Source organism: Cibotium barometz, chromosome 19 (assembly GCF_041138505.1).
Source record: "Cibotium barometz isolate CiBa-2024 chromosome 19, ASM4113850v1, whole genome shotgun sequence".
Taxonomy (NCBI): Eukaryota; Viridiplantae; Streptophyta; class Polypodiopsida; order Cyatheales; family Cibotiaceae; genus Cibotium; species Cibotium barometz.
The window spans coordinates 7,435,245-7,449,698 of record NC_141064.1 but is presented as its reverse complement, the minus strand read 5'-3'; the positions used below and the strand labels follow the sequence as shown (position 1 = coordinate 7,449,698).

At 39.2% G+C, this 14,454-nt stretch overlaps 1 protein-coding gene across 4 annotated transcripts; it reads left to right on the top strand.

Annotated features, from left to right (window-relative positions):
* The first annotated feature begins 5,709 nt into the window (after nucleotides 1–5,709).
* LOC147628165 (uncharacterized) lies at nucleotides 5,710–11,766 on the top strand. 4 transcript variants are annotated; one of them, XM_086813200.1, is made up of 10 exons: nucleotides 5,710–5,980; nucleotides 7,029–7,506; nucleotides 7,612–7,748; nucleotides 7,838–7,885; nucleotides 7,967–8,020; nucleotides 8,117–8,221; nucleotides 8,316–8,522; nucleotides 8,645–8,730; nucleotides 8,882–10,611; nucleotides 10,703–11,766. In XM_086813200.1, exons 2-10 carry the CDS (start codon nucleotides 7,068–7,070, stop codon nucleotides 10,783–10,785), a joined length of 2,889 nt encoding a protein of 962 aa, XP_086669326.1. In that variant the 5' UTR covers nucleotides 5,710–5,980; nucleotides 7,029–7,067; the 3' UTR covers nucleotides 10,786–11,766. The 4 variants fall into 4 exon arrangements, with proteins under 4 accessions (XP_086669326.1, XP_086669325.1, XP_086669328.1 ...); XM_086813199.1 differs by having other exon boundaries at nucleotides 5,726–5,980; nucleotides 7,835–7,885; XM_086813202.1 differs by having other exon boundaries at nucleotides 5,729–5,980; nucleotides 7,029–7,362.
* The last annotated feature ends 2,688 nt before the right edge of the window (nucleotides 11,767–14,454 follow it).

The window sequence follows — 14,454 nt, the reverse complement described above, 5'->3', positions numbered from 1 at the left end:
CTTTACAGGTTAGATAGGTATGAGAGTTTGGCACATTATGCTTGTTTAGTTACTGCTACATGTGCTATGAGTGACACGGAGCTATGGCATGCCCACTTTGGTCACTTGAATTTTGGCAATTTATTGCACCTTAAAAGGCATGAGATGGTGTCAGAGTTGCCAAAGCTAGGGGCCCCTATCAAATATGTATGTGAGGGGTGCATTTTAGGTAAGATGCAAACAAGCATCATTTTTCGAAACATCGATCAGTTAAGGCTATCCCCAAAAATTATAGCTTATACAAAATGATGTATGTGGTCCCACGAGAACACCATCGATCGGGTATATCTCTACATTGTGACTTTTATTGATGATGACTACTCTAAGCACACTTGGGTGTATCTGTTAAAGGTAAAATCAGATGTTTTTACATGCTTTAGACACTTGATTCTATGGCTAAAAATGTGTCTGTATTTACCTTTCATACAGATTGAGGGAGGGAGTATATGTCAAAGGAGTTTCATGTATATATGGTTAAAAAAGGCATAAAACATTAATGCATGGTACCTTATACACCTTAGCAAAATGGTGTGGCTGAGAGAAAGAAAGATCCCTCATAGAGATGGCACATTGCATGGTTAAAGGCCAAGACGTACCTTATGTTTTTGGTTAAAGACACTTATGTGTGCCACTTATATACTAAATATATGCCCCACCAAGGCCTTGCAGACAATTACACCTTATGGAATGACAGGAAGCCCTCTTAAGCTCATTTTGGGGGTTTTTGGTTGTCTTGCTTATGCTCTTATACTTGAGCAACAACATAATAAGCTGGGTGATAAAGTGGTAAAATGTATTTTTGTGGGATATAGCTTAGAAAGCAAAGGATATAGACTCTATTATTTAGCCACAAAGAAAATTTTAGTAAGTAGAGATGTTATGTTTGTTAAGAATTCAATTCAGCCCATGCTTTTATGAAAAAAACCCAGTAAAATGTATGCTTACATGCCATCTTTGATACACTTCTACCTTTATACAATGCAACAAATTAGTCTATACTAGCTAAAAATTAGCTCGAATTTCAGCCCCCATAGATCAATCTATTGAGATGAGGTAATCGTGGATGAAGAAAGGGTAGGCATACATACATCTAAGATTTTAGCCTTCGAGGCTAAATTACATGTGTCATTTGAGATGACAAATTTGGGCTCATTGCATTATTATTTGGGCATATAAATTATGCACCGTGGTGACAGTATTGCATTATTATTTGGGCATATAAATTATGCACCGTGGTGACAGTATTGTGATGCCGCAATCAAAGTACAATTAGAGGCTACTTACACGGTTTAGTCTTGAAGATTGCAAGCATGTTGCTACACCAGTAGAGACATGTGCTATGCTTAGTCTCTAGGATACAGGTGAACCATTTGATGCATCACTTTATCAACAACAAGCTATTGGATGTCTCATCTATCTATGTAATACGAGGCCATACATTGAGTTTGATGTCTCCCAATTGAGCAAGTTTATGCATAGTCCTAGAAGTTTTGCCAAGTGAGGATTCAAATACTTACATGGCACTTAGTTCCTTAGCTTATTCTATGCTCAGGGGGGGTGATGCTACATGCTTTTAGTGATTCCAATTGGGCTGGATGTTATGACACACGAGTGTCCACTATAGTGGATTTTGCTTTCACCTTTGGTGATTCATATATATCATGGCTCAGTAGAAGCAACCATGATAGTGGCCACTTTGAGCTGTGAAGTCAGCTGAGTACATGAAAACATTTATAGTAGCCATGAAGCATGTATGGCTCAGATACCTTTCGGTAAATCTTGGTGCGACATCTGTCCCCCAACTCCATCTTCACCAATAGCTAGAGTGTACTAGCCATTTTGCGAGGAACCTAGTGTTTCATGTTGGCATAAAACACATTGAGGTGCATTATCATTATATCAGGGAGAGGCTCAATGTAAGAGAGATTAGCTTTGCTTATGTCTACACACGACAATGTGGTAGATATGTTCACAAAGGCTCTCTCACAAAAGAAGTTTGAAGCTTTTCGCAAATCTTTAGGCTTATTACCATTCCTGAAAGTGTCACACCTTAACCTTCTGTACAACGATCTATATAATCTAAAATAGATAGTTCCGTGTGCATCTAAATTTGAATGAAATGACCCAAGTAATGAATTTTAGAGAAGCTTTTGATGGACTAAAGTAGCTCAATTAATAAGTTTTTATTTTGCAAATCAATAAATGGGGTGTAAGCTTTGAAAAAATAGAGCTATGAAAAAGACAACAAAACTAACTTAAGCTTAGCAAGATATAAAATCCTTTCTTATGAAAGGATTTGCAAGTTTGCAAGATAGAAGCAATACATTGCTTCAAGCTACGTGATAATATTCAAGGAAATAGCTAAAACTCATAGGACCAATTAAACAATGATGCCAATTACAAGGAGACAATGACTAGACAATTACTATAGTTCATACATGAGAACAATATAATAGTGTAATGTGATATTTGCATAAACTACATGAACTTTGCTTCTTCTATTTCAAAGACTACTAAAGAGTGGTAGAACTACTTACCACTCATTTATTTAATCCCACTATTCTAGCTATCCATTCAAAGCTACTAAAGGGTGGTAAAACTATTACCACTCATTTATTTTATCCCACTACTTTAGCTATCCACCCAAATAGTTGGTGGTTGTTATAATTACCATACTAAACTAGATTGCACATCACCCCACTAGTTTAGCTATCCACCCAAATAGTCGGTAGTTGTTATAATTAGTATACTAACCTAGATTACACATCATCATTACATTAGTCAATATTAAGAAGTTTACAATGATATGAAGGGAGAAGCATCATGACTATTTTGTGTTTGTGGACATAAGTATAGCCTGATATGCTACATAGGCATTAGGAAGCTATTTACATGAGAATACTCCATAACATATTTTAATGTATTTAAAAAAGCTTTATATGGATGGTAACATTTTGGAGGTAACACCTCACAAGTATTCTCTCTCATTCACGCTAAAAGAAAGTCAAACCAAAAGTGAAAAAGAGTAATAAGATACAAATTTATGTAAATCGTATCATCATTGTATGTCTTACATGAACAATAAGCTATTTTGTGCATCTTTTATCATAGTTATGCATCCTTTTTGAAACATTACATTAGGATATTATTTGTTACCATGCCAAGCTTTCACTCCTTGCTAAGTGTGAAATTGCTATCATGTAACTCCCTCCTTGCAAAATAATGCACTAACTTAAAGGTTTCATAGGTAGGTTCATGCAACTTTTTCAGTAATTTTACTAAGATCATTCAAACAAAGGACACAAGCAGTGTAATTGACATAATAAAAAATGCATACAACACTACATTTAGATGTGCAATGGATAGATTGGAAAGAAAGAAGCGGTGATGTTTTCTTATATTTGTCGTTCATGTTTAATCCATTGGCAACAGTGTCATGATCAAATCATGGTATTTAAATGAAGACAACATTACATTTAAATGTAATGGATGGGTTCGAAAGAAGGAAGCTATGTTGTATTCTTATATTCCTTGTCCACGTTTAATCCGTTGGCAATAGTGTCATGATTGAATCATGGTTGTGCACATACATAATAAGTTTGGTTGTAGATGCCATCCAAGCTCTACCTTTTTGGTTTTTTTTCATTGAAGAGATCCTCACACACAAAAGAAATGTACTCTTATGGCCTCATAACTAAAGTAACAATATAATCGGCTTTTGTTGTTTACATAAGTGGCATCAGCACTACAGGACCATTGTATAAAAAATTGTGTAACTTTTCATTTGAAATTCATGCTCCTATTGCAATCCTTTTACACATGACCACAATTTTGTGAAGCCTTATACATGAGAACAATGTTTCATGATTATTAATGGGAAGTAATATTAAAATACTTTCATCCATTTATTTCATTTCTTAATATCACAAACAAAGGTAACTTTTACCCATAAATCTTAGAGATCCTTATTTGAATTCCTTGAGTACATAAATCTAGAAAACCTTCTATTGGTTCAATCATGGTGTTCTAGAAAAAAAGCTATCTATGGAGCTAGATTTGAGAATTCTAGGATACGAAAGGTACTTCATGAGTCACTCTTAAGTTTTAGAGTCTAAATGCATTTTGACTAAGCTTAAAGTATTCATATCACACCATGTTTTGTTGCTTAAGTTGAATAGGTCACATTCTTCCCTTGCAATACATACAATGTCTTGCTGTGAGTGACAAGGTAGAAGAGCTGATTAGTACGAAGATAATGGGTGTATCATTGTGAGTGGTTCCCATAGAGTGATTATCATAACTAGGGAATCACCCATAACAATGGGAAGTGACAAAGACAATGCTACTTAAAATAGTATAAACAAAAGATAGAATGGAAATTATAACATATTGTTTGAGAGAGAAACTAAGGTAGGTGAGATTAGGAGACAAAGTTTTTATAAAAGTTATAAATTCAGCCTACTCATTCTTGATTGTTCTTTTACTATTCAAAAAATGTATTCAAACATTTACTCTTCTTTATTAGTTAATCAAACTCCTTAGTTGTTGAGACTAACACTTCCTCTTTAGCCGCTTTCAAAAAAGAAGGCTTCTTTTGGCTTTAAAGTTCATGAACTTATAAAGAAACTCAAAATTGTGTAAAACCAAGCAAGTAAGTGAAAGTAAATTGATGAATAAAATCATGTTGATAGTACACACATGCAGACATGCACGCACATGTGCGTGCACACACGCAGAGACTTATCAAATTGTATTGTAGAGTGCATGAGCTTATACCATTAACTAAAAGATCAAAGCTAGAAAAGGTAATCTGGTGAAGGACAAGATCTCATTTTGGAGTTCTGAACTCCCAAGAAGAGAAATCACCAATACATGCACAAACGAAGATGGGTCTTTGCAACTATGTAATAGGTATTTTTTCAACCTTTAATACACCTACCATCCCATCGGCCATCTTTTATCTTCCCACTCTTCCCATATCAAAATATAACTATCTATTAAGAATTTCAATGTTCTCTTCTTTTAATCTGAAGGCATATCTCGTAAAATGAAGCATGTTGCATTTGCATCCCATGTAATTGGCTTTATGGAAGGAGTCAAGCTTTGATTTGATGTTGTGAACAACCCATCAAGTAATAGCCCCCTTCAAACTCGAAATTGTTTTTGCTCCTACACATGGAAAAGTGGCAAAAGGGGGATATCTACCCCCACCCGATGCCCATTATCTTGGATGGGGAGTCTCCCTCTCCTCCATCTCCCCTCCTACTTGACAAAGCGGAAAAAGAGTTTTTGTCCCTAAACACCCTAGGTTCCCATCACTTTTCTAGGAGAGAGATGAGCTCATTAAGATGAGGAAATAATATATCAGTATAGGCAATCGACAACAAAAGGAAATGGGTGAAACTTTAGAGAGAGATGAGCTCATTAAGATGAGGAAATAATATATCAGTATAGCCAATCGACAACAAAAGGAAATGGGTGAAACTTTAGAGAGAGAGTATATATATGAAAAGGCTTTAAAGGAGAAGACGGTGCCGTCAGTCCAGGAAACCGCTAAAGAGGATATTCCGTCAAAGGCCGTCAAAAAGGCTAAACGCGGCACAAGGCTATTGGGTGACGTGGAGGACAGCTAGGCAACGGGGCCTTTTTTTGATTTTCTACATTTACCAGCCCCTCCAAAAAAAAAAACGCAGTAAAGCTTTCTCTCATTCTGTTCCTGTATTATTGTGATGCTTTTCGGCTATGGCGGTCGAAGCTTGAGAAAATCTTAGGGTTTTGCCTGTCTGACGAAGTTTTTCGGCGAGAGCTTTCTTACGGCGGTTGTAGCTCGCAGTTAGTGTTTCTCTCTCCCGATCTGTTTCTTCATTCTTGTCCGTCGCCGGCCTCCGTTTTGCAGCATCTCCGACAGAACTTGAGTAATCAAGCTCCGACGGCATGACAGGTTGGTCCTTTTTTGTCCTCCTGCATTTCTCCGTCGATTTATGTTCTCCGGCAAGGTTTTCAAGTATGCGAATCGCCATCGTCTGAAGGCCAAAACATCACTTTCTTGCGTTCTCACCCCTAGGATGTTTTCCGTCGTTTGCTGTTCTCCCAATAAGGTTTTGAACACTCGAACCGCTTTTCTTTGTGATGTACTCCTGCCTGCCGATCACATGATCAACTGCTTTCTCGGAAAGGTCTATCACTCTCTGGACAGACCATCGCCGTTTTTCAATGCTTTTTACGGTTTTCTGAATGGCCTGTAGTTCTAGCCTTCTATACCTGTTCCGATCGACAGGGCTGGGTTATATGATCTGGGACATCTCATTTGAAACTTACAGGAGGAGGGTTAGAGGACTAATACTAGCAAGAAATCTCTTAAATGAACTAGGTATGCCATACATGTTACCAGCCATAAGTGGAAGGGTGAGGTGCATCCACTCAGATATCATGGGTGAGGATGAATCACTGCAGACACGCTAGCAATTGTCTGGTCAATTCACTGTTGCGGGCTTTTGTTCCTTTTAGTGCTAGCCTTCATCATGGTTGAGACTACCCTTCACCCCCTGGAGAAGTGGTAGAAACTCAGTTTGTTGGTTTATTTATGAAGAAAGGTGACGCATCTTTATGCATGAACCTGCACGTACTCTTGGGTCCTGACGATGTGAGGGAGAATGTCATATTAGGTAGTTGATACTATGCATGATGGAGTTCATGATTTGATCCTGTGTAAGTAGACTCTCAAGATCGCACGTTGGTTTTTTGTTAAGTTTGGGGAATATAATAAACTTTCCTCGCACAGAGTCAAGATTTCACTTTGGTTTTTCGTCTTTGGGAAATTCCATCGGTGTAGTCAACTTTCAAGATTGCACTTTGGTTTTTTGTTTTGGGAAGCAACTTAAACTTTCTATTGGTATATATTTCCTGCTTAAGACTGCTGTTTTTTTTTAAATTTTCTTTTGTATCTTTTTTGAATTTGGAGTGACTGTTTTTCTGATTCCTTGTGGCAGTGATTTGAATGGGAAGCTGGAGAGGGTGTTTGAAGTAGGATGCTGGATACCAGCAAACTCTCTCCTGGAAAGTTTGTTAATGTGTTGCCTCATGTGGAGATGAAGGCAAAAGAACAACATGAAACATTAGATACACTGATCAAGCAAACCCTCATTGGTGATTCCTTCTTGTCATTAAGTAAAGCTGAGAATAGTCCTGTTCAGTGGTTTCATTGGCTTGATACGTTTGACCAGCAAAACACGAACCAGGATTTAAGTAGTTCGAAGTTGGAAGTGGCTTTGGATGCCAAAGGAAGTAGGAAGGAGGAGACTATTCGATTTGATTCTAAGACAGGTGAAGGTCCTGTCTCTAAGAATCCATTACATTCTAGTGTAAAAGGTGGCAAAATGTTTGGAAGAGGTCTTCAAACTTCTGGAGATAAATTTCATTCGTTGAAGTTTCCAGAAGCCATGGTTGCCATTGCCCAAGCAGCCAAGGGTAATTATTTTTAGTTCTTTAATCAAGACAATTGTGTTTATATCCTTTTTGGGGGTGGTTTTTGGATGCCAATTGCTTCTCTTGATGTGAATCACATGGTTGCAGATCTTCCAGGTTGGCCTTTGATGTCCAACAAAATGACGATGCACAAGTGTGAGAAATGCTCTCAAGAGTTCTGCTCGCCCCTAAATCAGCGGAGGCACATGCGGGCAACACATCGACGGCCTCTTAATGGGGATAAGGTTAGAATATGTTGGAACAGTGATATATTTTGTAAGGTCTTATTTTCTTTTGGCTTGGAAAAACCCACTTTTTTTACGTCTTGAAGCAGGAGGATTTGAAGAAAAAGAAAGAGCAAATTGCAGCTTATTGGGATAAGGTGAGTTGAGTGGGTTTTCTTGATGTAGCTGTGTTAGTACGGTTGTCAAGTTTTTCATTCCACATGTTTGGGGTTTTGCAGCTGAGTCCAGAGGAGGAGTGTGAGATAGTGTCGTTTAATAATCTCTCTCTCGTGGTAATGTTACTGTAGTTGGCTTATTCATTTCATGTTTTCCTAGTACTCTTTAAGCCACGAGGTTGTCCTATCTGAGTTGTGTCTGTCATGCTTCAGGATCTCTCAGCTGAATCAGTAATCCAAGCCCTTTCTGCTCACCTACAGCAGCCTGGCCTGCTGTGTTTACCTCAGTCTTATATCAAAGCAGCCACAGCGCTTCTGGTAAGGAGCATTCTGGTTTGCTATAGCTGTATGTTATCTGTGCTGATGAAAGCTGCAAAGCGATGATACATGGCCTGAGTCCTGACGTTTGCAGGATATTGTACAAAGCAAGCCGTCTAGATTTCCCCTTAAGTCAGAGGAGTTGTTCAGCATCCTTGATGATGCAAGTGAAAAGAACATGCTGTATGGTGTAACATCTTCCTCAATGCAGCGGTGCATTTTTGACAGTGAACCTGGAAGAGTTGGCCTTGAAACAAAGAATCTGGTTGCCTCTCTTGGGTTTTTGGTTGAGCTCAGGCTGGTAAGTAAGATTGGCTGATTGCCTCGCTGCTGCTTTCTTGTGTACGTGAATGTAAAGCTCATGCATTAGAGTGATTGTGTCATGGTGGATGACACATTAGTTTTTTTGTGTTCCCTGTGCAGGTGAAAGCATGGATGGATGACAAGGACGCTGAGGCTTTGCGGTGTCAGAAAGCATTGGTAGAAGAAGAAGAGGCGGCCCAGAAAAAGTATGTTGAGTAATCTTTCAAAAGCTTTACTCTAGCTAGGGGACGATGACACAATTAAGAGAGCACACGAATTTAGACGTTTTATGACTCAGATTATTTACTGGAGGTAATTCCATGTGTTAACTGGTTTTCTCACTTTCCGTTTTCCCAGGCGGGCAAAGCTTCAGGAAAGAAGAAGACAGAAGAAAATGAGGCAGAAGGAGTCTAAAGACAAGGAAAGGAAGGGTATCGAGTCTTCGTCTTGCCTACAGGAGTTAAAGTTTGATCTTTTCTCTCATGAAGGGGACGATTCTCCGACTGCCACACAGTCTAGTTCTTCATCAAGTAGCTATTCAGATGCAAACCCTATGGAGACATCACAGTTGGTTCTGTGTGATATCGAAAGTGCCAATAACAGTAAATCTTCAAGCAGTCATTCAGAGGACGGGCAGTGCCATAGGGATGTTGATGATCCACATGAGTTGGATTCACAAACTGATTTTGTGGATCAAAGAGAGGACAATAGAAGAGAAGTTACACAGTTTAGGCCCCCTTCTGAACACGATGTGGGAGGGGGGCGGGGCTGGAAGGACAGGAGACGGGGTGATTTTACCTACTTTCCAAGTCACCCAAAACAAGCACACAGCAATGACAGAAGGTATTTTGACCATCAATACGGAGGTCAAAGGGTGGTAACAAAGTCTTACAACACCATTGGAAGTCCTGCTCATGACTTTTCAAAAATGACAGTTCCCAGATACAGTCATTATCGTGAAAAGTTCTCAGGCTTGAAGAGACCAACCTCTATGGCAGGGAGTGGCCATGCTGTATGGACAAGAAAAACACCACACAATCCTGCTACGCCGCCTCAGCATGGTGAAAACACTAAGCTTGATGTGGGTGAGGTTGTGAATGATCCTCTGGGAACAATTTTGGGTAGGCAATTAGAGCATCTGAAGACAGATGATAGCTCATGCCCTGCAAATCTGGGGAAACCTGAAGGGCTGAGCCAGGACTCATGTGTCTCTTTTGATTCCGTCACCTCTCAATCTGCTAGTAGTGTCTCTGCCAGAGTAGGGGCAGAAGAGCAAGAAAATTCTGAAGATATGAGCGTACCTGTCAGCTTCTCTACACAGACTGCCACAGGAGGAGGAGAAGACAATGTTGGAAGTGGGGCACTTGTAATCGGGTCTGTCATGATTCCGCTAGGAGATACCTTGTCCAGGGATCATTTGCATGCTAAATGGGCCAGGGAATCAGCAATCAAGAACTCGCCAGGAATGGATTCTGAAGAAGAGATTGAAGGTGCGAGTGATTCATTAACTGAAGCAGTGTCAGCTAGTTCTGGCTCAGCAGCTTGTGTTAGTGCAGATGGTGCCCTGCAAGTGGTAAGGACTACTTCCCTTGATGCACCTAAAGAAATCTCAGTAACCTGTAGAGGTGTAACACCAAATCGACTGGTTGCTGGCGTTGAAACCACCACACAGCTAAAGAGCCACTGGCTGAATGCGCTAAACAAGCCTGGAATGATAAAAATATGGCGCCCTGTTACTCCAGGGGAACACAATGACTCTCTTACTGCTGTCCCTTCTTCTGAAATTGAATTTGCCGAAGAGCAAGGGCCAGATGCTGCAAATATCCCTGTTGTATGTAGGGAGGAAGATGTTGCAGGTCTTGGAAGCTTCGTTCCCTTTCACCCACAGTCTAGCATATCTGGCTCCGATGGAGATGCTCGAGACTCTTGTTCCACAGGGCACCGAGATTATGAAGAGGCAGCAGTAGTTGAAGGAACTGCTCCTGCTTCTGAGGAAGATTTTTTTGATCAGCAAGCTGAGCCCCCAGGTGGAGCAGGTTACAACTTAATTCCTCAGTATTCAGACATTGCGAGCTTTCTGTGTCAACGTAAGTATTATTTGGCATCTTGACTTGGATCTTGATTCTTTCGTTGCAGCTACGATTTTTAGAGGTCCTAATGCGATGTTTTGCTCTACAGGCTGGACCGAAGCCATCTCATCTTCTGATGTAGCATGTCATCAAGGGCTGGATGATTCAGACTGTGTATCCACCCTTGTCTGAGGACAACGTTTCCTCACATTCCATGCGAGATGATGAGGTGAGCAACTTGCAGCAGCAGAGGTTAGTTATTGTGCAGAGTGTGATCGTGAAGATTCACTATGGGAAACACACCCTGGGCTATGCTTTAGAAGATGGTCCTACATGTCAAGATTTTGGATTGATTTTATTTCTTGCTGGCTGTGGGCAAGGGTTAAGGTCCTACTGCGTGGCCTGATCGGGAGGAATTGCAGCTATTGAGGTTTTCATATACTGTGCTAACGGCCGTGGATATGATCAGCTGGAAATAGAAGAAGCCTGGCAGGGTTTCTGTGCTCATCTTCAGCTCAGTGACATGACTTGGGCGACCGTATGATGGTTTCATTCCAGTATTTGTTTTATCCCATCCCATTGTTATGTATCATTTTGCCTCTAGAAAATCAGATGCCATTTTGACGGGTATCTACATTAAAATGAAAGATCATCAGGACAATGAGGTTCGGGGTAGGGGTCTAAAGTGTCTAAATTCTGATAGGAAATCATTTTTTGAGCATTTTTGGAAAGTAGGCTGTGTCAAATTCTTACAAGTAACTCCATCCAAGAAGGCCTTGTTGGTTTCATTGCTGGCATGAAAGGAAAAGAGAGATTTCACCCATCGTTTGGGTCCCTGGATACTTACAATGGAAGTGTCCATAATGCAGCTACCATGTTGGCTTTCTACATCAAGTGTGCTGACACTATATTAGGGCCTTCATTTGTACATGGAGAACGTGCTTCTGAGGGTTGCATTGACAGTTTGTATTTTAATGATGGTTTAGGTAGTCACATTTTGCTTTGTTGTGATGACACACATTTATGTGCAGTAATCATGTAGCAATTTTGAGACGCTGACTACATACTCGTGCAACTTATCAGGTCAGTATTCTGTCTCATGTTCATGATGTCATGTTTTTTGTACATGTATATTAATGACCTAATATTCTTATCCCTGAAGGTATTACACCATTGGAAAGCTTCTTGTTTTTGTTTCTTTCGTGAAACACGTACATTCTTCTGCAAGACTAGAGGTGAAAGACAAAGCTTTGAGCATATCTAAACTGGATCGTTTGGCACAACCCTATATTTTTTGTGACAAGTCCTGCTGAATTCTGAAGGGATTTGTCTATCCTTCTAACATGGTTTAAATTTTTTACGTTTAGAGTTGTCAGGCCAAGTTGACAAGTCCAGCAGGTCTTTGCTGCGCTGTTGTTTTGAAGGGATATGTCTACCCTTCTAACACCTTTTTTTTCAATGTTTAGGGTTTTCAGGCCAAGTTAAGAAGCTCAGGATATCATCCCATTTCTTGTTCTGGTTTTTTCCTGTCACAGAGTTATAATCTAGACCTTGACTCTGTGCCATGGATCCTTTAAACTATTAAAAGCCGTTTGAAAATGCAGGCCTCAAATTTTTTTCCATGGATGCAAGCCTATTTTGATTCTTCGAAGTAAGGCTGATTTCTTTTAATTTTTTGGGTGTGAGCCTATTTTGATTCTTCGACGTAAGGCTGATTTCTTTTAATTTTTTGGGTGCGGTGAAGGTGATCAAAGTCTTGCACACTAATTTAGAGTAATTAATTGCATTTAAAATTTTGTTACGTTTATTGCTCCCAAAAATATTCCCATGCATTAGAGAATAATCAAGTTGGTTTGTTTTGCTGAAATAACAATGACACTACATTACGCCCAAAGTGAGAATTGCAGTTATCTTTGTTCAATGGGATGCTGTTGTAGGTTGATAGGATATTTATCTTAAGAGATGGTTTTGTTGATTGGAGGTCTAGATTAAGGGGTTATGTGGAGCTTTTTTTGGAGGTTAGGAGCAAAAGAGGTGTGGGTGGAGATGAGAGGTAGATGTATAAGGTTCGGTAGCCACCAGTTCTTAACCCAAGGTTGTGGCCTTGCTTGAAGAGGACCTTGCTTTGTACCTTTCACCTTTATAATTTGATTATTTCCAAAGTTTTGAGTCTTCAATCTTAGTGAATTCTTAGTGAAATCATCATTCCACATTGAGATTCTTTTGATGCTCTAATCGAAGATGAGAATCGAGTAGTTTTGGCCTAGTTTTAAGGTCGGTCTACACTACTGATCTCGACATTCTCCATTCCATTAGATTCCTCCAAGCTTCTCTTACTCTCCCATAGGGAATTATCAATGTTGTGGAGTACTTTGACTTGTTCCACCAAGAGTCATGCTAGTTAGGTCCCCATGCGTGCCTCTTCATAAATAGGATGAGTAGGGATTGGTCCTTTAAATGGCCTTGGTAACCTAATATGAAAAGAATTGTGAATTCTTAAATGAGAACAAATGCAAGATCGTTAACTTTTTCAATGAATTTAAATGGACCATTAAAATCTAGGAGCTAATTTCACAACAGTGCATTTTTTTAAGTCTTCTTTTCTCAATTCTAAAACAAAATCATCAACATGAAAAATCATCTCTTTATGCTTGTTTTGTTTATTTTTCTTGTGCCTTTTGTATAGCTTGTCTAAGTTGTAAATGTATGTTTTGAAAGTCTAGTGAACTCATTTGCAGCTTCTATAGTATGGTATAGATGAGTGATAGGAGTGGGAAGAGTTTTATCATAAACGATTTCAAGAGGCTTTCTTTTTGAAAGAACAAGTAGTGATGTTATATGTGAATTGCAATATGTAAACATACTTATCCCATTGCTTTGGATGAGAAGAAACATAGGCTCTAAGCAATTCTAGAATGGTACTATTTGTGACTTCTATTTGACCATTAGACATCTAGGCATGCCTAAAATAACATCAAACTTCTTGCAATGGTGCTACCAAAAAGTTTCTCTTTTCTTCACATAGACAAGTGAAGATCTTTTACTTCTGGAGTGCAATTATACTTTGTGTTAGTGAAAGCAGCTTTAACTTTATATTATGATGGTGTGACATTCAAATTAAGTGCTCTTACCAACTTTTCAGATAGCAAATCATGTGTGCTACTGTTGTGAAGTACAAGAACTTCCTTTCCTTTTACTTTACCATGCATCTTCAAAAGAGTGAAATTTCAACTTACCTTATGAGTTAGAAAGATTATCTTCAGAGTTATCCTTTGCTCGGAACGATCACCATCATCGAATTCTTTATCTTTGATCATGTTCATGTTGGCGTGACGTGGGGCTTGCTCTTCTTTGGACAATTAGGAGTAATATGCCCTCTTTGGTTGCACCTATATCAACAAATAGGTCTAGCTCTAACATTAAATTTGTTGGTCGAAGTTGAGACTTGATTCTTCTTACTGCCATCCTAATTATTGTAATTGTTGTTAGGAAGTGATTGCGTCCTTGAGGTCTATTAAAATTTTAAAAGAAAAGAGCCATTCTTTTGATAGAGTGCGAACATCATAAGATCTAGCCTCCTAAGGAATTCCATTCTTCTTCTCACAACTCAAAGAAATAGTAAAAGTTAGATAATAGGGACATAACACGTTCACTTCGGCTCGAAGGGTAGCCTTGAGTGTTGCATTAAACTTTCTCTTTTGGTTGTTTTTAGGCACCTTCTCTATGGCTTGTAGTTGGATAAGCATTTGCCAAAATTTATCTAAGTACATCTGAACTGTCTCCTTCTCCAATTGTCGAAGGTTATCCCACGGTTGCGTAGCCCTAGCTTTATATTGTGGTGGCAAGAAATTCTGTTTAATG